General features: G+C 43.4%; 2 protein-coding genes across 4 annotated transcripts in view; both read right to left on the reverse strand.

Annotated features, from left to right (window-relative positions):
• Positions 1-1,174: 1,174 nt before the first annotated feature.
• Positions 1,175-3,204, reverse strand: atp5pf (ATP synthase peripheral stalk subunit F6). The gene is made up of 4 exons (XM_062380523.1): positions 3,080-3,204; positions 1,936-2,105; positions 1,707-1,831; positions 1,175-1,274 (listed from the first exon to the last, which is right to left on the reverse strand). The coding sequence occupies exons 2-4, from the start codon at positions 2,103-2,105 to the stop codon at positions 1,246-1,248; spliced, it is 324 nt and encodes a 107-aa protein (XP_062236507.1). The 5' UTR covers positions 3,080-3,204; the 3' UTR covers positions 1,175-1,245.
• Positions 3,205-5,019: 1,815 nt separating this feature from the next.
• appa (amyloid beta (A4) precursor protein a) overlaps positions 5,020-18,254 on the reverse strand; it is a 32,055-nt gene continuing 18,820 nt past the window's right edge. Inside the window, exons 5-17 of one of the 3 annotated variants that reach the window (XM_062380484.1) lie at positions 18,009-18,199; positions 17,334-17,656; positions 16,709-16,876; positions 13,891-14,024; positions 12,930-13,004; positions 12,670-12,819; positions 12,275-12,403; positions 11,912-12,011; positions 10,659-10,871; positions 10,422-10,475; positions 9,689-9,780; positions 7,900-8,046; positions 5,020-7,555 (exon numbers count right to left, since the gene is read on the reverse strand). In XM_062380484.1, the coding sequence (XP_062236468.1) occupies positions 7,454-7,555; positions 7,900-8,046; positions 9,689-9,780; positions 10,422-10,475; positions 10,659-10,871; positions 11,912-12,011; positions 12,275-12,403; positions 12,670-12,819; positions 12,930-13,004; positions 13,891-14,024; positions 16,709-16,876; positions 17,334-17,656; positions 18,009-18,199 (1,878 nt within the window). In that variant the 3' untranslated portion in view covers positions 5,020-7,453. Of the gene's footprint in view, positions 7,556-7,899; positions 8,047-9,688; positions 9,781-10,421; positions 10,476-10,658; positions 10,872-11,911; positions 12,012-12,274; positions 12,404-12,669; positions 12,829-12,929; positions 13,005-13,890; positions 14,025-16,708; positions 16,877-17,333; positions 17,657-18,008; positions 18,200-18,254 lie in introns of all 3 variants that reach the window. The other 2 variants (XM_062380483.1, XM_062380485.1) reach the window with 2 other exon arrangements.

The raw sequence follows: 18,254 nt of genomic DNA on the forward strand, positions 1-18,254 counted from the left end.
CAATTGTCTTTGCTTTCTTCAAAATTTAGCTAAGTCTTTTTTTTAATTGCAGGGAGTATGTGAGAATGAAAAACTGTCTTATGTCAGATATGAAACAAGAACCTTCTGGTCCAAATACCTTTAGCATTACCTCCACACTACAGAAGAACAATGGAATAACTTCAATGGATGTTCTACATGTAGAGTACAATTTTCCCAAGAGAGCTTAAAGCTAAACTCATAGGGTTCTGAACCCAGAATCTTCTGCTATCAAGACCTGCAGCCTTTCCTCTACAGAACAGAAGGATGGTTTTATTTTTCGGATGTTCTATATGAATAGTGAATTTTCACAAGAGATCTTAAAGTTTAACTCAGCAGGTTTTAAACCAAGAACCAAACGATGTACTAACTCATGACTTTCTTAGCAGGATAATAAACTGATTAAAGACACAATAATCCAGAAAATTGACCTGTCTCTGATCATAGCTCAGCCTGATAGAGCATGGACTTGCTGATCTACAGTTGTAGGTTAAATTCTCATGACTCATATTTTTGGGTGAAACGTTGAGAACTTCTGGAGAAGGACTTCGGATGTGTTTAGGTGAAGTAGCTCAGTCCAAAGACAGCAGGCTGGTAATTATGAAGATGTGAGTAGACACAGCTTTGCTTTATATAAGGCTCTGGGAGATTTTAAATTTAAAAGTTAAGATTTAAAAGTGCAAAGAGAAGATTTGAAAATCCAATTATCTGAAATAGTGACCTTCCAGTCTGTAGAAGCTCTAAAAAAATCTAAAGTAAGAGGCCACTAGAGTTTTAAGCGCAGTTCTCTACTTTTCAAACTTTAATCTGGGATGTTAAACTCATTACACTATTAGATATATTATATCTTCAGGTGTGTCACCATTCTGAAAAGGATGTACATCAACTGCACTTCAGCTCTTTAATATCACAATAAAAGCACAATATCTTCCCATTACCTGTAGGAATAGTTCAGAACCATCATCTGTCTTGGAGGCATTCATCCAGCCAATGAGGCTTTAAAAAAACTTAAGTACCTGGCAGTAAAACATCCACAATCTTTTTCACACTCAGTTAAATGAACCTGTGGAAACAATGCAAATGATTCACAGCACCTGAAAACTTTATTGACGATGTCTTGATATATGATTGGTAAATGATGACCAGTGCATCAAGGTTCATTCCATTACCTTTTTATTAAATACAACATATTGGTGACAAGTAGGGGATTTACAACTTTGACAGCATTTACTTGGCCACTTCTTCAAGCTTGGGCTCTGGAAAAAAAGAAGAAAAAATAAATGTGAGTGGTGGTGGTTGCCATGTGAACGTTTTGAAATGAAATGCTGCAGCTTTTAACAATACCTGCAATTAGATCTGACAATGAGATACAACTTGCAGCAGTATTTAACAAATAATTATAGCTTCGCATGGGAGAAGGCAGGATAGTAGTTTAACAATTGCTAAAACCTTAGTAACAATTTAACACTGGCCACAATAAATAAACAATATGGTCCAACATCTAAATTCTGAGGGAAAATTTGTGCACTTTGTTGTTTTTGAGCAAAGGTTACAAAACCAAACAAATGAAGAATGATCCTGATTCATTTCCACCCCTTTTTGGATTTGTAGGTTTGATTGATCGATAACGTGAAACAACTAGGTCAGCAGACAAGACAACACTCAATGTAACATGAGCTTTGACAAACCTGTGAATTTGACCTCGGGGAACTTCATGAGGTCTCCGCCGCCGTATAGTCTCTGCAGTTTGACGACCTCTTCAGACAGATTCTTCTGATAAGCGGGCCCAGCCTCCACAATGCCTCCGGAGCTCCTGGGGAGAGTAAGGACATTAGTTCATGTTTTAGAATTCAGGTAAAATCCAATGACTGTCTACACAGAAATGAGGGGGGTTCATGTCGTGCATCATCCACTCACTTGCTCTTGGTGTTGTAGTCGCGGATCTTGTCCAGAAACAGCTTCTGGATTGGGTCGAGCTCCTTGGCTCGGTTAAAGACGACAGCGGAGAGGCCGAGGTTCCTGCGCAGGGTCAGGCTCACGGCGGAGCGCAGCAGGGAGGACAGCTGGAACAACCGGTGAAGTGCCATCTGGTGGAGAAAACAGGGCTTCTGGTTAGTCTCATCCCAGGACAAGCGGCTGGGATCAATCCTCTGTCAGAGGCACATTGAGACCGTGGAATATGTGTTGTAACACCCTCTGAATGTGATGTTGATTAAAGATGGAGTAATAAAGGGGGATTCAAAATTTGGACTTTCTGGATAATAACCTGATCCTGGAAGGCAAGCACTTAATTCATAGGTGCAAATAAACCCTTTTACACATGTAGTAAAAACATTGCCATGTCGATATGCCTTGTAATCAATGTTTACAATGAAGTCTGCGTGATAAGACCAGCCTCCACTTTGCTGCTCTAGGAGGAAATGGTAACAATAACTTAATATACATCATGAGGAGGAATGGGAAACTATATCATACATTAAAAATTAGTAAAAGCTGCGTCTGGGATGAAAACAGAGCGCCAGGCTCATGTGTGATCCGACCTCTGCATCAGCACAGTGTGACACTAGCAGCCGTTGTGTTATTAGCAGAAAATAGCTGCTACACAATGATATACACCACAATGAAATATAAACTATGTAGTACCCTTGAGATGTATACGCTTAACATATAGAAAGACTTACATCTCCTCATGTGTGGAGCTGCTAAGTTCCTGTTAGCACCATTAGCATCAGTTATCATGGGTTAACTTGTTTACACGTATAAAGCGACTTTGTCAACTCTTCTCAAACTGTCGATACGAATTGATAATCCTTCTGTCCTACCTTAAGCTAAGTGTTTACTTCATTCACCGCAACGACCCAAACACCTTCTAGGGCTAACAAGCTAAGCTGAGCTAGCATTAGCCGAGCCGACATGGCCCTCAGAAAGAGTGCCCCTGTCCTTAGCTGCGGTGCTAACGCTAAGGCTGCACTCACTGGGAGAAAGCAGATCGTGCTTCTAAGTATTCGAGGTGTCGTCAGACAAAGGAAACTTAGCGGTTATATTAGAAGTTTGCACTAACCTTGGGGTTGACACGCAAGAGTACGAGAGCCGAAAGTGTAGGGCACGCAGTGGATTGTGGGAATGTGGTGGTGAGGGGGCGGGGGTGAAGCGGAAACTGACGTCAGTACGGTGCGTAAGTATTGCTCGTCCCGAACCTTAAATAATCCTAAACATCTGTTCCTATTTTATTACGAATATTGACATAAATATACATTTGTAAATGAGGAGAGGTAGTTTAATTAATTTTATTAATTTAGATCCTGTGTTGTCATTTGAATGAGCATGAATCATCAATGTGTATTTGTCTTGGCTTGCACGCAATACATGTGACCTTAGAAAACTTTTCACATTCCTTCCTGGGTATCAACTTTTATTTTAATTCTAATTCTGATTGTTGTTATTAGGGCCCGAGTACTGACAGGCACTGACAACCAGTGAAACCCTATCGAAATTGTAAGGATTATTATTATTAATATTCAGTCAAAAAAAATGATTCAAAAGTTGATTAAATATTTAAATTACAAAAAATATATTAAAAAAACTTATTTTAATCAACTCAAATATTTGTGTTAAATTTATTTGAAAAATTGAGTTAAATTAACTCAAATATTTGAGTTTAATAAATTTGAAAATTTGAGTTCAATGAATTTGAAAAATTGAGATAAATTAATTTGAAAAAATTGAGATAAATTAATTTGAAAAATTTAGTAAAATGGACAAATATTATCTTATATTTTAAATTTATTTAAGTAACATTTTAAATTAATTTAAATCACATTTTAAGTTTATTTAAGTCACATTTTAAATTAATTTATTATATTACCTATAAGAAATCAAATATATACTAAAACCCGGATTGATCAACCCTGGAAAGTACCAAAACTACAAAATACAATTTGTTAAATGTCTAGGACTGCAAAGCAGCACTGAGCGTCATTGTGAACACATTCCAGAGGCCGCATGGGGCAACGTTGAGCCATTTTGCACGCCCCTTGAAAATTCCTCCAGAATATGTAAATTTTCACCACCTTCTAATTTCCTGCAAATTTTGCCAAGATTTTGAGCATGTTAAGGCCCTCAGAAAGCCAATTCATTTGCCTTAAAAATAATAATAATCCTTACAATTTCAATAGGTCCTCAATGTCTGTCAGTGCCTGTCAGTGCTCGGGCTCTAAAAAAGAGATTAAAAAGAGCAGAATAAAAAAGGTAAAGAGTAAAAGTACTTGGGTTTAAAACGGAAGACAGAAGAGGAAACTATTAATGTTTTATGAATGTCGAAACACTTCTTCTCAAAGTTTCAAAGATTATTTTGCCAGACAATATAAACCAAGCAAATGGGAAGCTTGGTTTTGGGAAAAGCAGTTTTCTTGTCTAGTTCTATTTTTGTCCATATGTTTGAAAGCAATACAATGTTGAAAAATATATTTTTCCTTTTGAAAAGGTCTCCAAAAATTGACCAAAGTGAAGATGTCATGTAAGTGGGAAAATTATATATATTTTCTGTCAGTCTGCGGCTTCTTGCCTCATTATAACCACCGCAGAAGTTCATTGAACAACAATGGTAGCATATAATAAAATACATACCATAAAATTATTTTATTCCAATCCTCATTATCCACATGTATCTCTTCTCTCTCACTTGTCATATGGTGACTCCTCAGATCATCTGACCCTCCACAACTTATTTTCCACACATTTATGCAGTAGTATTGAAAATCCGGATATACAATATACATGTAATGATAGGTATATCTGGCAGAGGGAGCTAAATTACTTTTAAGTATATTGGGCTAATGAGGCTTGATGAGGGTTGTAACCATGGAGTATTTTTACACTGTGATATTGCTACTTTATTTTGAATGTACCTGAAGCACTTAAATCGATTATTCGCATAAAAAAAGATGCACAAGGATCTACATTGTGTAAATTGAATAACAAACAACGAGCAGACACAGCATCTGTATGTACATTCAAAACTTTATTATGGAATACAGTGTAGAAAGCGTTTTCCCAGTCAATGCAAATGGCCTGCACAAAATTACACAGTGGAAAACAAAAAATCAATATATTACCCACGTGAAAAAAAAAAGAGATGGAAAGAAAAATCCTGCTTCCTCTTCTACTCTACTGCCCCCTGCTGAGCTTCTATGGAGCACCCTCTGAAAAGACCACCACCTCACTGCAGCCTCCACATGCACGTTCACGCGCCACTTCCTCACAGATCTTACTCGCCATTAGATGCATAAACAGAGTGAGAGGTCACGCTGCACTACTTCCTGTGATGCTGAGATCGTTTTGACTCTCTGGCAGGAGCTGAGTGCATGGAGATGGGGGGGCGATTCTTGCTTACGAGCGTGAATTTACCTTGGACCAACATCTGATCCCTGATTTTAACCCCCTGACTCGCTCTCAGCTCTCTCGACGCCCATTAGCTAAAAACTCCAGTGCTGTGGCACGTGCGTCGATGGCGAGAGGTGAGTAGCATGAAGGGAAGAGGAAGGGAGGTGCTGGGGGAAGTGAAAATCCATTATATATATACACAGACTGCCTGCCAGTCGTAACTGCAAGTCATTTCCTCTCTACCTCGCCCTTCTTCTTCTTCTTCCTCCTCCTCCTCTCAGCACTTCACCTGTTTTATCAGCAGAAAGCGAAACGATTACAAAACCCCCAAAATGAAAATAGGAACAACGTCGGCTTACAACTGGATGAAACACTAGACAGAAAATGACAGAACACGCGCACGCAGAGATAACTCTTACACATCCCCCATCCTGCCTTCTCTCATTTGCCCCCCCCCCCGCCCCCAAACACACTCATTGTAACCTTCACCCCCTAACACGCCCTTTAAAATAAAAAATACGGCAACATGAAAAAATGAAATAGGGTGAACGCTCCCTATACGTTAGGATTTTCAACACAATATATTTGAGTGAGGAGAATAATATACAAACAGATGAAACCACCACCCCAGCACCCCAAACCCCCCCACCACCTCTCCTGCAGCTTCAGGAACGTAGCATGATATGATCAAAATAATAATAATAATTAAAAAGAAATGACAAAACACACTTAAATTCCAAAATCACAGATCTCTTTTAAATGTGTATTTTACATGATATCAAAGCAGAGCCTGTTCATCTAGATTTATATATATTCTTCATCATTGTTTTGAAGTCACGTGATCACGAGAAGATACTAAATGTACAATCTTGCTAGAATGACAATCTATATGTGAGAAAAGGATCTCGAGAGCGAGAGAGAGAGAGAAAGGAGAACGAGAGAGAGAGAGCAGCGTTAAGATCTTCTTTTTTCTTCAGTTTTTCCAAATCCTGTCATCATGCACTACATAGGAACAGCTAAGACTTGAGCATTACGTCAGTTAACATTACACGCAATTTAAAAAAAGGACTTTACATTGGCTGATCTTTTTTTTTGTTTCTTTTTTTTCTACATTTTTTTTCCCATTCTTTTTTGAAAAACAAAACCGGAAACGATAAAGAGAGGAATAAAAACAGCTCATTCAGAAAACATAGTAACATCAGCATCCCCGAATATCCTTTAAGAGCCTTGTGTGGCTTAACACAGCCCAGCTGTCGTAAGAATGCACAGAAAGAAAAAAAAGAGGATGGAGGGAGGGATGAGGGAGGGATGAGGGAGGGATGAGGGGAGGGAGAGGAGGTTCACTTATACTCCAGTGTAGACTGTAGAGTGAGTGCAGTAGTGGTGCAGTTTGAGGGGAACCACAGGGCCTCATCCACAGAAATCACGTTGCTTGGTTCAAATCGACATTTCTTTATATAATCAATACAAAGAATACGATAGGAACAAACCAATGTGGAAGGATCGGATGGGAGTCTCCTGCACGGCTCCTGCAGACAAGGCCCAGGTCAGCGTGCACCTCATGTCCGACTGATCAGAGGTCAGATTTCTACACAAGTCAACGCCTAAAACTTTCCCAAGCCAGAAACAAAATAAGAAATATAAAATTAACCCCAACTATACACTGGCCCTGAATCAGTGTGGAGAGAAGCCGCTTCCTTCCCCTGTGGGTGGGTTTGTTTTCAATGCACTGGGTGGGGGCCTGTCTTCTATACATCAGCAGGCCCAGACGGAGCAACATATAACCCCCCCCCCCGTCCCACTTTTCTTTAATTTAAAGGCGACTTGCTCCGGTAAAGTGAACAAACGTGGTGCAAACTGGCTCGGCCGCAGCGTCCGCCCAGGCAGAGAAACAAACCCCTGACTGCAGCCGCTCGTAACGGACTATTTCAGTCACTCTATGATCTAAGCCACGTCGGGATGAGTCGGGAGGAGGGAGGATGGGGGAGGAAAGGTGCGTGATGAGGGGGGAGATGCAAGTGTGTGTTTATGTGTGCGCGCGTGTGTGTTCTCCTCAATTCTGCATCTGCTCGAAGAACTTGTAGGTGGGGTTCTCGTAGCCGTTCTGCTGCATCTTGGACAGGTGGCGCTCCTCGGGGGTGACGGCCGCATCCACCTGGGTGGGAGAACCAGAGGAGGGGGTGAGGGGTCTCACACGCACAGACACTTATATAGTAAGGTTTTTAATTAAACAGCTAGTAAAGCTATGAAATGACAAAAGACATACATTTGAAAAGCAAAGAAGGAAATTAATTTGTCTAATTATATTGACTCGTTTTCAGACTTTAATTATAAACACATCTACACACGCCCCAGTTCAAGTGCCTCTACCTGACAAGACAGGATGAGATCACACATGCTCGCACAGCATCACGCTCGCCACACACCAGATTGACCGCCGCTTGGGGGAACAGCTTGTACATGCGGCACATGCAAACACACAGGTCAGCCGTTTCTCACCTCGATGACTCCGTGGTGGATGGAGGTGTACTGCTTCTTCCTCAGCATCACCAGGGTGATGACGATCACGGTCGCTATGACCACGCCGCCGACCATCAGGCCGATGATGGCGCCCTTGTTGGAGCCCACGTCCTCTGCGAAGAAGACCTGCAGGAATGGAGGGGTGGAGGAGGGGTCAGTCACACGGCAACAACCAATCACAACAGGCAGATTTTAAATCTGATGATTTCTAATAAAATGTCAGCATTCTTAATGTATCCACCACATTGATGACCTTTCCTTACATATCTCTTTTTCTACCACTGATCATTCTTTTTTAGATAATTAATTATGAATCAATTATTACAATAACTGTGCTGAGAAATGGTTTTAATGTAGCGTCACTCAAAAAGATAATGATCTTGTAGCTGCAGCAGTTCACACGCTACTGTTTCTTCCTAGTTTTCATTTTGCGGTGGATGCTTTGTGTAATTACATTTGCTATTTTTAAAAGAGTCAAATGAGGCCCCAAAATAACTCGTGGTGCTGCTGGAGAACAAGGAGGCAACGCATACAAACACATGGACATGACAAAAACTGGAAAATTACTTATTTTAGAGAAAATTTCCTGGTGCAGACTTTTTTCCCCCGTCAGTTGATTTATCACATAAAGAATCATGACTCAACTCCCACACAACACAATAAAAACACACATGATTATTGGCAATTTCCTGAAAACGAATTAGGGCTTCGGCTCTTCTGTGTGAGAAGAAATAGAGGTAGGTGGCGTTTTGTGAAGGGAGGCAAACTGGCGCGTGATATCTCCTCCTGTCTGGACATTTGTGTCAATCACAGATTATATATAAAGACGGACAACTTAACAGGTCCCCAAAAATGAGACCAAACCATCTTGAGTGCCCCCTGGTGTGTAAAAGTAATGAAATGCTTTTAAGAGAAAGGAGGAAAACATGCAGCAAAGAGCCAGGTCGGCATTCACAAACCGGAGAAGGCAATGATGCGTCGTCCATCTTTATATATCGTCTATTGTATCGACACAAACTCCACAACATCAGTAAAGTGTCAAACATCTCAACACCCTCTTTGTGTCAGTGAGCCGGGACTTAATTTCAGGCTTGTGCGCGTCCTCCACAATAATCCTGCAGCATGCCGATCAGGGTAACCGTGAATATGAAATGAAGAGGTTGAGGGGGGGCACTGTGACTCCGACTGCTCCTTGTGAATGCAAGAAATGTGATATGCAATAAAAAGCAGGCATTAAGGGATTAAAGCCGTTAGGTGAAAGGGATAAAGTACGTGGATTATAATTCGACTGAGCATGGATCGAGGGTTTTTTGTACTGGTGTTACAATATTGGATGAGATTAGTGAATGAACGCAGAAACTGGGTTGGAGCCTTGTTACGCTCGGTTTAAGAACCTGTGGCTGACCGGGGGAAAACCAACACAAAACTGAACCGTGATCAGAGGACGGTGGAGAAAGCATGACGCCGTGCATGATCACGGCTGTCTCCATGGACACCTGTCTCCATGGCGACAACCTTGGGAGTTGACGGGGAGGACAAAGTGGATCTGAGAGTGTGTGTGCCTGTGTGTGTGGGTATGTGTGTGTGTGTGTTTGCATGTGTCAGTAAAAGCATCCTGGCGTGTGTTTGTCGATTTCTCCATGTTTATTAATTAGCCTGCATATTTACACACATCAGTGAGATTCAGATGAGTCTGCATACCTGCGTTGTTTTTGACAGTGCGAGTTTGTTGCTGTGCGGTTGTGTGTCTGTGTGTGTGTCGGTTTACCAGTTTCTGGTGGTGAACTTCATATTCAGTGCTCTGTCTGTCCTCAGTCTCCATCCGCATCTCAGGGAACGCTTCCATCTTCATTCCAGTCACTAGCAAAGCGAAGGAAAAAGTACTGTATCCATTATGGATGGTGACACTCAGCCGCTTTCTCATCCTGTCACACACACAAACTTGCTGAAATCAAACTGGCTGGCTCGAGCAGGACTTGACAGCGCTGGAGGAGCACCGGGTGTTTCCAAGGCATGAAATGAATATGGCAAAAACTGCACAGCGTCCGCAGTATGCATAGACCCTGCAGCTGCATTAGAAATCCCCTGACAACCGCAGCTGGTGCCTAAATGGAGGTCAAGTGGAGCTGGCTGTGGGCAAATGCAAGCTGGAGGAGGGCGATGTGGCAGAAAAATATTTTTCCTGACTTCACTAAAGTTGTATGATGGATCTGAGGAGTAGAGCTTCTTATGTATTTATAATTTAATCCTATGGCTCATATGTGGCCTCCAGTATTGCCACCAGGGGGTGCATTTCTTAACATGGAGCAGTTTTACGCCCAAGTAAACAAACACCGATAAGGGGTTTTAAAGAATGTGCCACAGTTGCTGTTGCAACCTGATAAGGAGAATGTGACAAAGTCAACAGTTTAATATCCAAAGGCCTTAATCACTGTCTATCTCATGATCTAAATGTGTATTCTAATTTAAAATCACAACACTTTTTCAACAATATAACCAACCTGGTCGTGTGGGGATGCCTCTTTCAAGATTAGGACGAGAGTCCACTGAGTCAACTAGAGGGAGAGGGAGAGAGAGAGAGAGATTTAACTTTGAATTAATTTTGTTTGGAAGCTCAGTTTAGTCCTTCAAGGCCAAAAGAGGAACGCTTACTCCCTCGTAGCACTTCAATCAACCTTGCAGCCACTGTAGCTGCTGCTCCGTGATGATCTTATTCTTGTTTGTGGGTCAGTACGTACCCTGGTTCTCGGTGTTGGGCTGGTTGAAGCTCTCAGGGTGAATGAAGCCGATGCCTCCCAGGCCCAGAGTGTCTTCCTGGGGCAGGAAGTCAGTCTGGCCGTCTCCCAGCTCCTGGTCGGGCATCAGGGCGTCGTTGCCGTAGCTCACCCTCACGTCTGTCTGCAGATTGGCCAGCTGCTGGGCCATCTCCGCCTGCTCCCTCTGCAGGAGCTCTGGATGGACGTAAACGAGGAATGCGTGAATTTCCCAGTAGATCAAACATATGTGAATTGAAGGCAGCGCTACCATGCATGGATGGAAACAGCAGGAATAGAGACAGCATTGTACGAAAAACAGTCTTTAACATTTCTATACTATTATTATGTATTTCAGTAACCTCCTTGTACAAAAAAAAAATCTAAGTCTGCAACCTGTTACAAAAAGGGATGTTTCAGAATGTTGATTTCCTTTTTACACAGCTCCCTGTGACTCAAATCACAGGCAATTTCTTTCACTGTAAAACATTCTGTATGATGAAAATATTGCTTGTGATAAAATATATTCCGGAATAACACAAAGTATGGCCAGTGTGTATCATTCTGCTGAAAGAAAATCATATTCTCTGCAGTGTCCCGTGAAAATAAAGCCTCCACGGAATGTTAAGTTTAATTTCTCTATTAGACTTGGTGCCTGGTAATGCCTGAATGGAGCCTTTTTTTTCCAGAGTATGTTTGCTCCTGTGGTTGTGTGTGTGTGTTTTGCCGGGTAGCACAGACTGTGACAGTCTCCAAGACAGAAACACAGATGGCTGCGTGACGCACGCAATTCCAATAAACCAAAAAAAAAAACACACAGGGACGTTTGGGGGAGGACAGGAGGGGGGGGCTAGGGGATTTATCTTCCCGGCAGAACAGTTTCATTTGATTCTGAACAGAGGGATTAGGAGAAATGGCTCCAATGCCCTTATCAACAAATACAATGTATTTTTCCAGGGGTTGGAATTTGCAGAGTTCTCTCCGTCACAAACAGGACAGTGAGTCTGCGGCCATATCTCCCTGGTGTCAGGGTCAGCAGTTACACAGTGAATATGACACGCAGCCAACGTTCATGTTAACAAGATGCAGTGGTGTGCTTATCTGTATTTTCTTGTCTCTTCATTAAGTGCTCTAGACTTCCATCTGTCTTTACACTCGTCTGGATATTGTATTGATTATTTCTTTAATCGAAATAAAAGCCTCAGTGTGTCATTAAGCGTCGCAATGACGGAACTCACCGACTTGGTCCTGGATATCGTCAGCCACGCCGGGCACCTTGTAGAGAAGTCCCAGAGACTGGTTCATACGCTCCTCGATGACACGCAGGTGGGTCAGCACCTATAAACACACACACACAGAATGTGGTTGTTTGTGTTGTGGTTATATTATAAAAGCAGAATTATAATTTACAGATCTATAACTAAATGGATGATAAATGGAATTAATTCATAAAGCTCTTTTTTCGCCATTCTCACACACATTCTTGCAGCTCTACTATGCACTGTGCTTTTTTTAATCTCACACAGCAAACGCACGTCAGGGGATCGAACCACTGACACCTCGCTCTTCCTTCTGAAATGAGGTCAACACAGTGAACTTACCTGGGGCCTAATCTGCGCTGCCTTCTTGGGATCCACCATGCGGACGTGTTCAAAGTGTTTGAGGGTGTGCTGCCTGTCCTTCTGCTCGGCACGCACGTACTTCTTCAACAGGCTGAAGACATGACGAGGCTGCAGGGAGAGACGATGACAGTGATGGATATAAAAGTGGTCTGGATCAGAAACCAACAAGCTGAATCTGTAATTTGTTTTACGAGGACACAAATCCCACAGTTGTTCATCTGTCGGATATGTCGTTTTTCTCCTATGTGACAGGTGACATTTACCAACTGCTTGACAGCACATGTCCTGGGTTTGATGGCTGGCGCTATGAGGAAGTCACATTTTTTACCAATCCAACACATTTCTCTAATTCTACTAAACATAAGCTGCTGTACCCTGGGTGGGTCCTGCTGCAGGGCGGTCAGGTAGCTCTCCAGAGCCAGACGGCGGCGGTCATTGAGCAGAGCCTCCACCCGGGCCATGTGGGTCTCCACCAGCTGCTGGCGCTCGCTGGCCGCCTCCTGCTCCAGGCCCTCCACCTTCTCCTGGAAACGCTGCACGATTACACACACACACACAACATGGAGCGGTGAAAGGGCCCGGAGGAAAGCCTCTCGGGTGATTTGCTCTAAGTTCCGGTTCATGCTGGTCCTACCTGGATGACGGCCTTCTTGTCGGCACGTGGGAGATTCTTGGCCTCCCTCTCGGCCTCCTCCCACTCTCTCATCACCTCAGGACAAGAAAAAGGAAGGAAACATTAATTACCCACGTCAATCCACCTTTTCTTTTTGCATGCTCTGTCACAGGCTGAGCGAAACATCTTGTTACTCTTTGTGCCACTGATCGGATTTTTTACGGCTGTCTGAAGCCATTTGGACGAGAGGCCCATACAACATTTTTTTTGCTAAATATCTAAATTAGGGTGGACAGGGGCTAAATGGAAGAAAACAAGAGGTTTTACATGGCTTTCACTTCAGATTCTACATCCTGATACAAGGACCTTGTTTTTGTTCATACTCCGGTTTAAAGTGAAGCATTTTAAAGACATTTAAAGTGTAAGATCAACAGTTTTGGTTCCCCTTTCATTTTCCTGTACATCCTTCCTCAGTTCCACCCTCTCTGACTCACAGGGGATTTTTCTTCGTTCAGCTCGGGCCTCTTCAGTCATAACCTAGCAGTATCTGTGAGGGTGAAGTCAAGTGTGTGAAATCAGAGGACGCTGCGCCTGGAACTCCCCGAGCAAAACAAAGAGACCGAAACCGATGTGGCGCACAAACTCTGATACCAAAAAATAAGGGGTTGCTCTGAGGGCCGTGAAAGGATGTTAGCTTTCTGAGTCTGGAGCTTTGAAATGTGCGATGCTGCCGAGGACCATCTGTCTCTCTGCCGGAGTGCGAGCAGCTTGATTAAAGAATACAATTAAAGTCGAAATGGCTCAGTCGGCTTAGCCGGGAGGGATTAACAAACACACCTATTCGATTTTTACTCGCCACACCTCTTTCCTCTTCCTATTCTACTCATAAAAAAATATTCTGTCCTCTGCCTGCTCTCTGTTCCTCTGATTAGCTTTAAAGTATTAACAGTAAAAATCCTTCCTCTCCCTTCTCAGTCAGTACCTGGGACATTCTCTCGCGGTGCTTGGCCTCCAGGCTCTCCTTGGCCTTCTGGAAGTGGGCATGTTCATTTTCGTCTGTGGGCGTCTCCAGGTAGTGGTCGACGGCGTCGGGGGAGCTGGGCATGGCAGTGGGTACTGTAGGGAATGAATGCAGAGAAAGAGAGAAAGAGAGAGAGGAGGCAGGGAGGTGAAAAGCCTTTCACTGAGCCATCATCTCTTTTTTAGTTGGTCGGTCGGGGACACACACACGGAAATCACAAGAGGCCGAATTTGGGTTAAAAGGGTTAGTGAGACCAAAAGGAGAGAAAAGACAATGAGATAGCGGCTGTAGCTGGAAGCCAGCACCTTCCAAAAGCAAACAAGCGAACGTCTCATCTGACCAAGGGTCCTTTGTAGAAAAGAGACAAAAACCTGTCTCACTTATATAACTTCATTCAAAGTGTGATGATCGCTCTCCTGCCAAAGAAACACTGAGGCTGTGGGCTCGGGAGAACAGACCGAGCTGCGGTCAACTCGCCAACAAACTGTATCATCTTATTCTATTGCGTGAAACGTAGTTTTAATCAGCGGAAAGTTGATTATCTTCCATGAGTGTGCTGTTAGAAGAGGTTGCGCCCGTGTGCTTGCGTATGAAGGTCGCACGTCATGTGAATATGTTTGTGTCTGAAAAGAGAGCACAAGGACAGATGTTTGTTTCCTCTGACACGAGTGTTGTGTCAGCCTCTGTTTAACACAACAATTTTTCCTTCTTATTCTGATCGTATCACGTCAACAGTTTTATTCGCCCTGGTCGCCGGATTAGATATATGAGTCATTTTCCTCCCGCCAGCTCAGCAGTACGTCAGTTTGTGGTGCTGGAAAGTTACATGTGAAAAACTCAAAATCAACATGTATTGTCAAGAGGGTTAGGGTCCAACTTTGACTCTCACAAACACGCTGACAATTGTAAGAACTACCCCCTGTCTAAAATATCTCATTTTATTTTGAATATATTACGTCATGTTTTCCTCCACAACTATCTGGCGACGCCTACAAATTATCTTGCGAGCCCCGTGGGGATTAGGACCCTCAGGTTGAGAATCACTGAGGAGGGGAACAGTGAGAGAGATTTTGGGCACAGACAAATCTTTCATTAACTGGACAAAGACTGAAAAGTGGCTTTTTCTGCAGTGTAGAAATGACATGGATTATTATTATCATGTGTTATCTGTTATATGAATATATTCCATTTTACTCTAAGACTTACTGGGATTGAATGTTAATTGAACACAACATGTGTGTGTGTCTGTGTGTGTGTGTGTGTGTGTGTGTGTGTGTGTGTGTGTGTGTTGGCGTGGGTTAGACACTGCAGCAGTTTCTCATTTCCACTATGCTATGCAGCGCAGAAATCCCTTATCACAAACACACATGCATATTAATACACACACATAACACATATACACAGAGGATAGAATTAGATCTAAATATAGGGACTCTGTATAGCGTGACTCCATTTTGCTGCAGGGCAGATCACACACTTTGTGAATGAGACTCTCACACACACACACACACACACACACACAGTGAAATCAGCAGCAGAGCCAAACACTGAAACCACCTTCCGCTCCCCGACATCACATACAGCCCCCATCTGCACACTTGCTAACACGCACACATGCACAGACCCACACATTTAAAATCCAATCAGTTCCATTTGTGACCGAATGATCGGAGAAGTCTCTGTTATTAAGAAATTTCAAACATATTGACAACGTGAGAAAGATCCTCCAGCAGTCGTCCCCATTGTCCCACTAATCAATCATCCCTGTGTGATGTCAGAGGCAGGTATTCGCTGAGAGCAGGTAATGATGTATTGATGAGTTCTTCCTTTACCGCTGCCTGAGAAACGTCTCACATTTTCTAAATTGCAGGAGGCTAATGTGACACCCGATTTAAGTCAATTGAACGCGTTTCCTCTGTGATGAGGACGGAATCATGTAAGCGAGCCCGACACGTGTCTGGAATGCAAAGGATAATGTTCCGTGCGGTGAGGATTATTGCAAAGAATAATTCCTGCCTGGACGGTTTTACAGCTCACTTTCATGCTAGAGTCTGAGGCGATGCCTGTGAAACGGCTGTAATCGTGGATATGATCATAGTTATTATACATGCTCTATAGGGAAACTACAGTGTCACCATGGTAATGTAAAAGAATCCACTGTGCCAGTCAGCCACTGAAGCAAATTGTCCATGAAAATGACCCTATGTATCTATCCACTATTACTGGAACATGCTGCTTGGCAGTGGTTCACTACCTCATTTAGTTCAGCAATCTCTTAATCTATTTTATTAATGTACATGATCGTGCTCTGAGGGGTTGTGAGATTATTAATAGAAGAGAAAAGGAGAAAACTCCAAGTTCTTATTTACCAATCTGTTTTCAGTTTTGCTTTTGCTGTGATATTGGATCACTGTTTATAAATGTATTTAAATCACCATCACAACAGAGCTGGGTGAGGAGCAAAGGTGACAGTGAGTGCACGGGGGATCAGGACGGTGGCGTCAAGAACCTGCAAAGGATTGTGGGAGAGGTAGAGTCTATTTTTAGTGCAAACAGCTTTATTTGCTGGATGAACCACGCACACAGACACACACATACACGGCGAGGAATAAGTAAAGATTAGCTAGGAAAGGAGTCGACAGGAGAAGCACACCAGGCGAGAATGATCTGCTGTTAATATAAAGCAAACAGCGAGGAACAGCGAGGGTTAGGGACGAGCTAGAGAGGAAACCGGCTGCTGAGAGCGGGGAGCTGCCGGTCAGATATGAGCAGGACTTACTGACGCTGCTGCAGACAGACAGGCAGTACTCCTCTGAGTCAAAGTTATTCCTGTTGCCTCCGCAGCCGCCGTAGATAAACTGAGCACAGCGGCCGTCCTGTCGGTCAAAGTACCAGCGTGGCAGCATGGCCCGGCATGGACCAGTCTCTGCGTTGGCCCAGCACACATCTTGGACGACACACACACACACACACACACACACTTAATCTCATGTTCCTATGTAAAGATCTTTTGTTCACCTATAAAAAAAAGACATGTTACAGATATAAAATGCATGACGCTACAACAGGGTGTGTGAAGGAAGCCAGAACCGATTGTAAGAGCAATTTAACACTGAAATGAAAAAACAAAGCTGGTACAACCAATTCTGATTCTAATGGAACGTAGCTAATGAGCGCTGTGAAATGACAAATGAGCTCAATAAGAAATATGACAGCAGGAAATTAATTGGTGAGGATCGGCTGCGTTTAGCAAAGCATGAACAAAATGGGTAAAACACATTTGTACATGTTGCCGCTTGTTCCAGATTAATCTGAAACACGTCATCTGATCATGTTCACCAACCCCGTTAACGAAATTTAAAACAGAAGTTGTGAAGTAAATGTAAACAAGGCAAGTTCCTCACCCCGGACAACTTCCTCCACAGACTCGGTGGTGGTGGTGGTGGTGGTTGTCATGGCTACGTTGGTGGTAGGCTCGTCGGCATCTTCGTTGTCGTCGAGTGCGTCGACAAAGCCGTCGTCACCATCCTCCTCTTCGTCCTCCTCCTCCTCCACGGCCTCCTCATCCTCCTCCCCGTCTCCGTCCTGGTCATTTTCCAGAAGGTCCTCCTCCTCCTCCTCCTCCTCCTCGTCTTCCTCAGCCACCTCCTCTTCCTTGTCCTCCTCTACTGCCACAGATGGCCTGGCTTCCTCTTGCTGCTCCACTGGCTCTGGATCCCGCACCATACTGTGAGGGGAGGCGGGGTGGGTAGAAAAAGGGACAGAAGGAAAATGGGGAGAAGGTGAGACATATGGCGCCAATGAGCACGATTATGGGAAGGAAAGGCGTCAGAGAAAGAGGGATGAGGAAGACAAAGAGAATAAATGAGGAGGAGATGAGGACAGAGACTCTAAATTATAACCATGGCACTCAAGGACAGACATTTCATCTTCATGCCAGTGTTGAAAATGAAAGTGGGAGAATCTATGATCATCTGAGCGTTGATGTATTACTCTGCTGCTCCTTTGCCCTCATTTATCTTTGTGTGTGTGTGTGGATGTGTGTGAGTGTGGATGTGTGTGAGTGAGTGTGTATGTACCTGTTGTCAGAGTAGTCGGTCTCCGCACCGCCCCACCAGACATCAGAATCATCAGCGTCCTGCTCGGCGCTATCAGCTTCCCGCTCGGCCTCGGCGGGACAGCACACAAACTCTACTCCTCGGAAACGGTCGATGCCACAGGGCAACAGCATCCCGTAGTCATGGAGATTCATGGTGCGGTCTCCACAGGACTACACGAAACAAGACAAAGAGAGAAACAGACTGTAGATGAGTTCATCCTGACTA

This window comes from Platichthys flesus, chromosome 22, assembly GCF_949316205.1.
Source record: "Platichthys flesus chromosome 22, fPlaFle2.1, whole genome shotgun sequence".
In the NCBI taxonomy this organism is placed as follows: Eukaryota; Metazoa; Chordata; class Actinopteri; order Pleuronectiformes; family Pleuronectidae; genus Platichthys; species Platichthys flesus.

Bases quoted from the DNA above. Each gene is read 5' to 3' on its own strand.
- atp5pf (XM_062380523.1), bottom strand. From the start codon at position 2,105: ATGGCACTTCACCGGTTGTTCCAGCTGTCCTCCCTGCTGCGCTCCGCC. The intron at 1,832-1,935 runs GTGAGTGGATGA...TACTCTCCCCAG, and splicing joins GACTACAACACCAAGAGCAA to GAGCTCCGGAGGCATTGTGG. The intron at 1,275-1,706 runs GTTTGTCAAAGC...CTTTTTTTCCAG, and splicing joins CCCCGAGGTCAAATTCACAG to AGCCCAAGCTTGAAGAAGTG.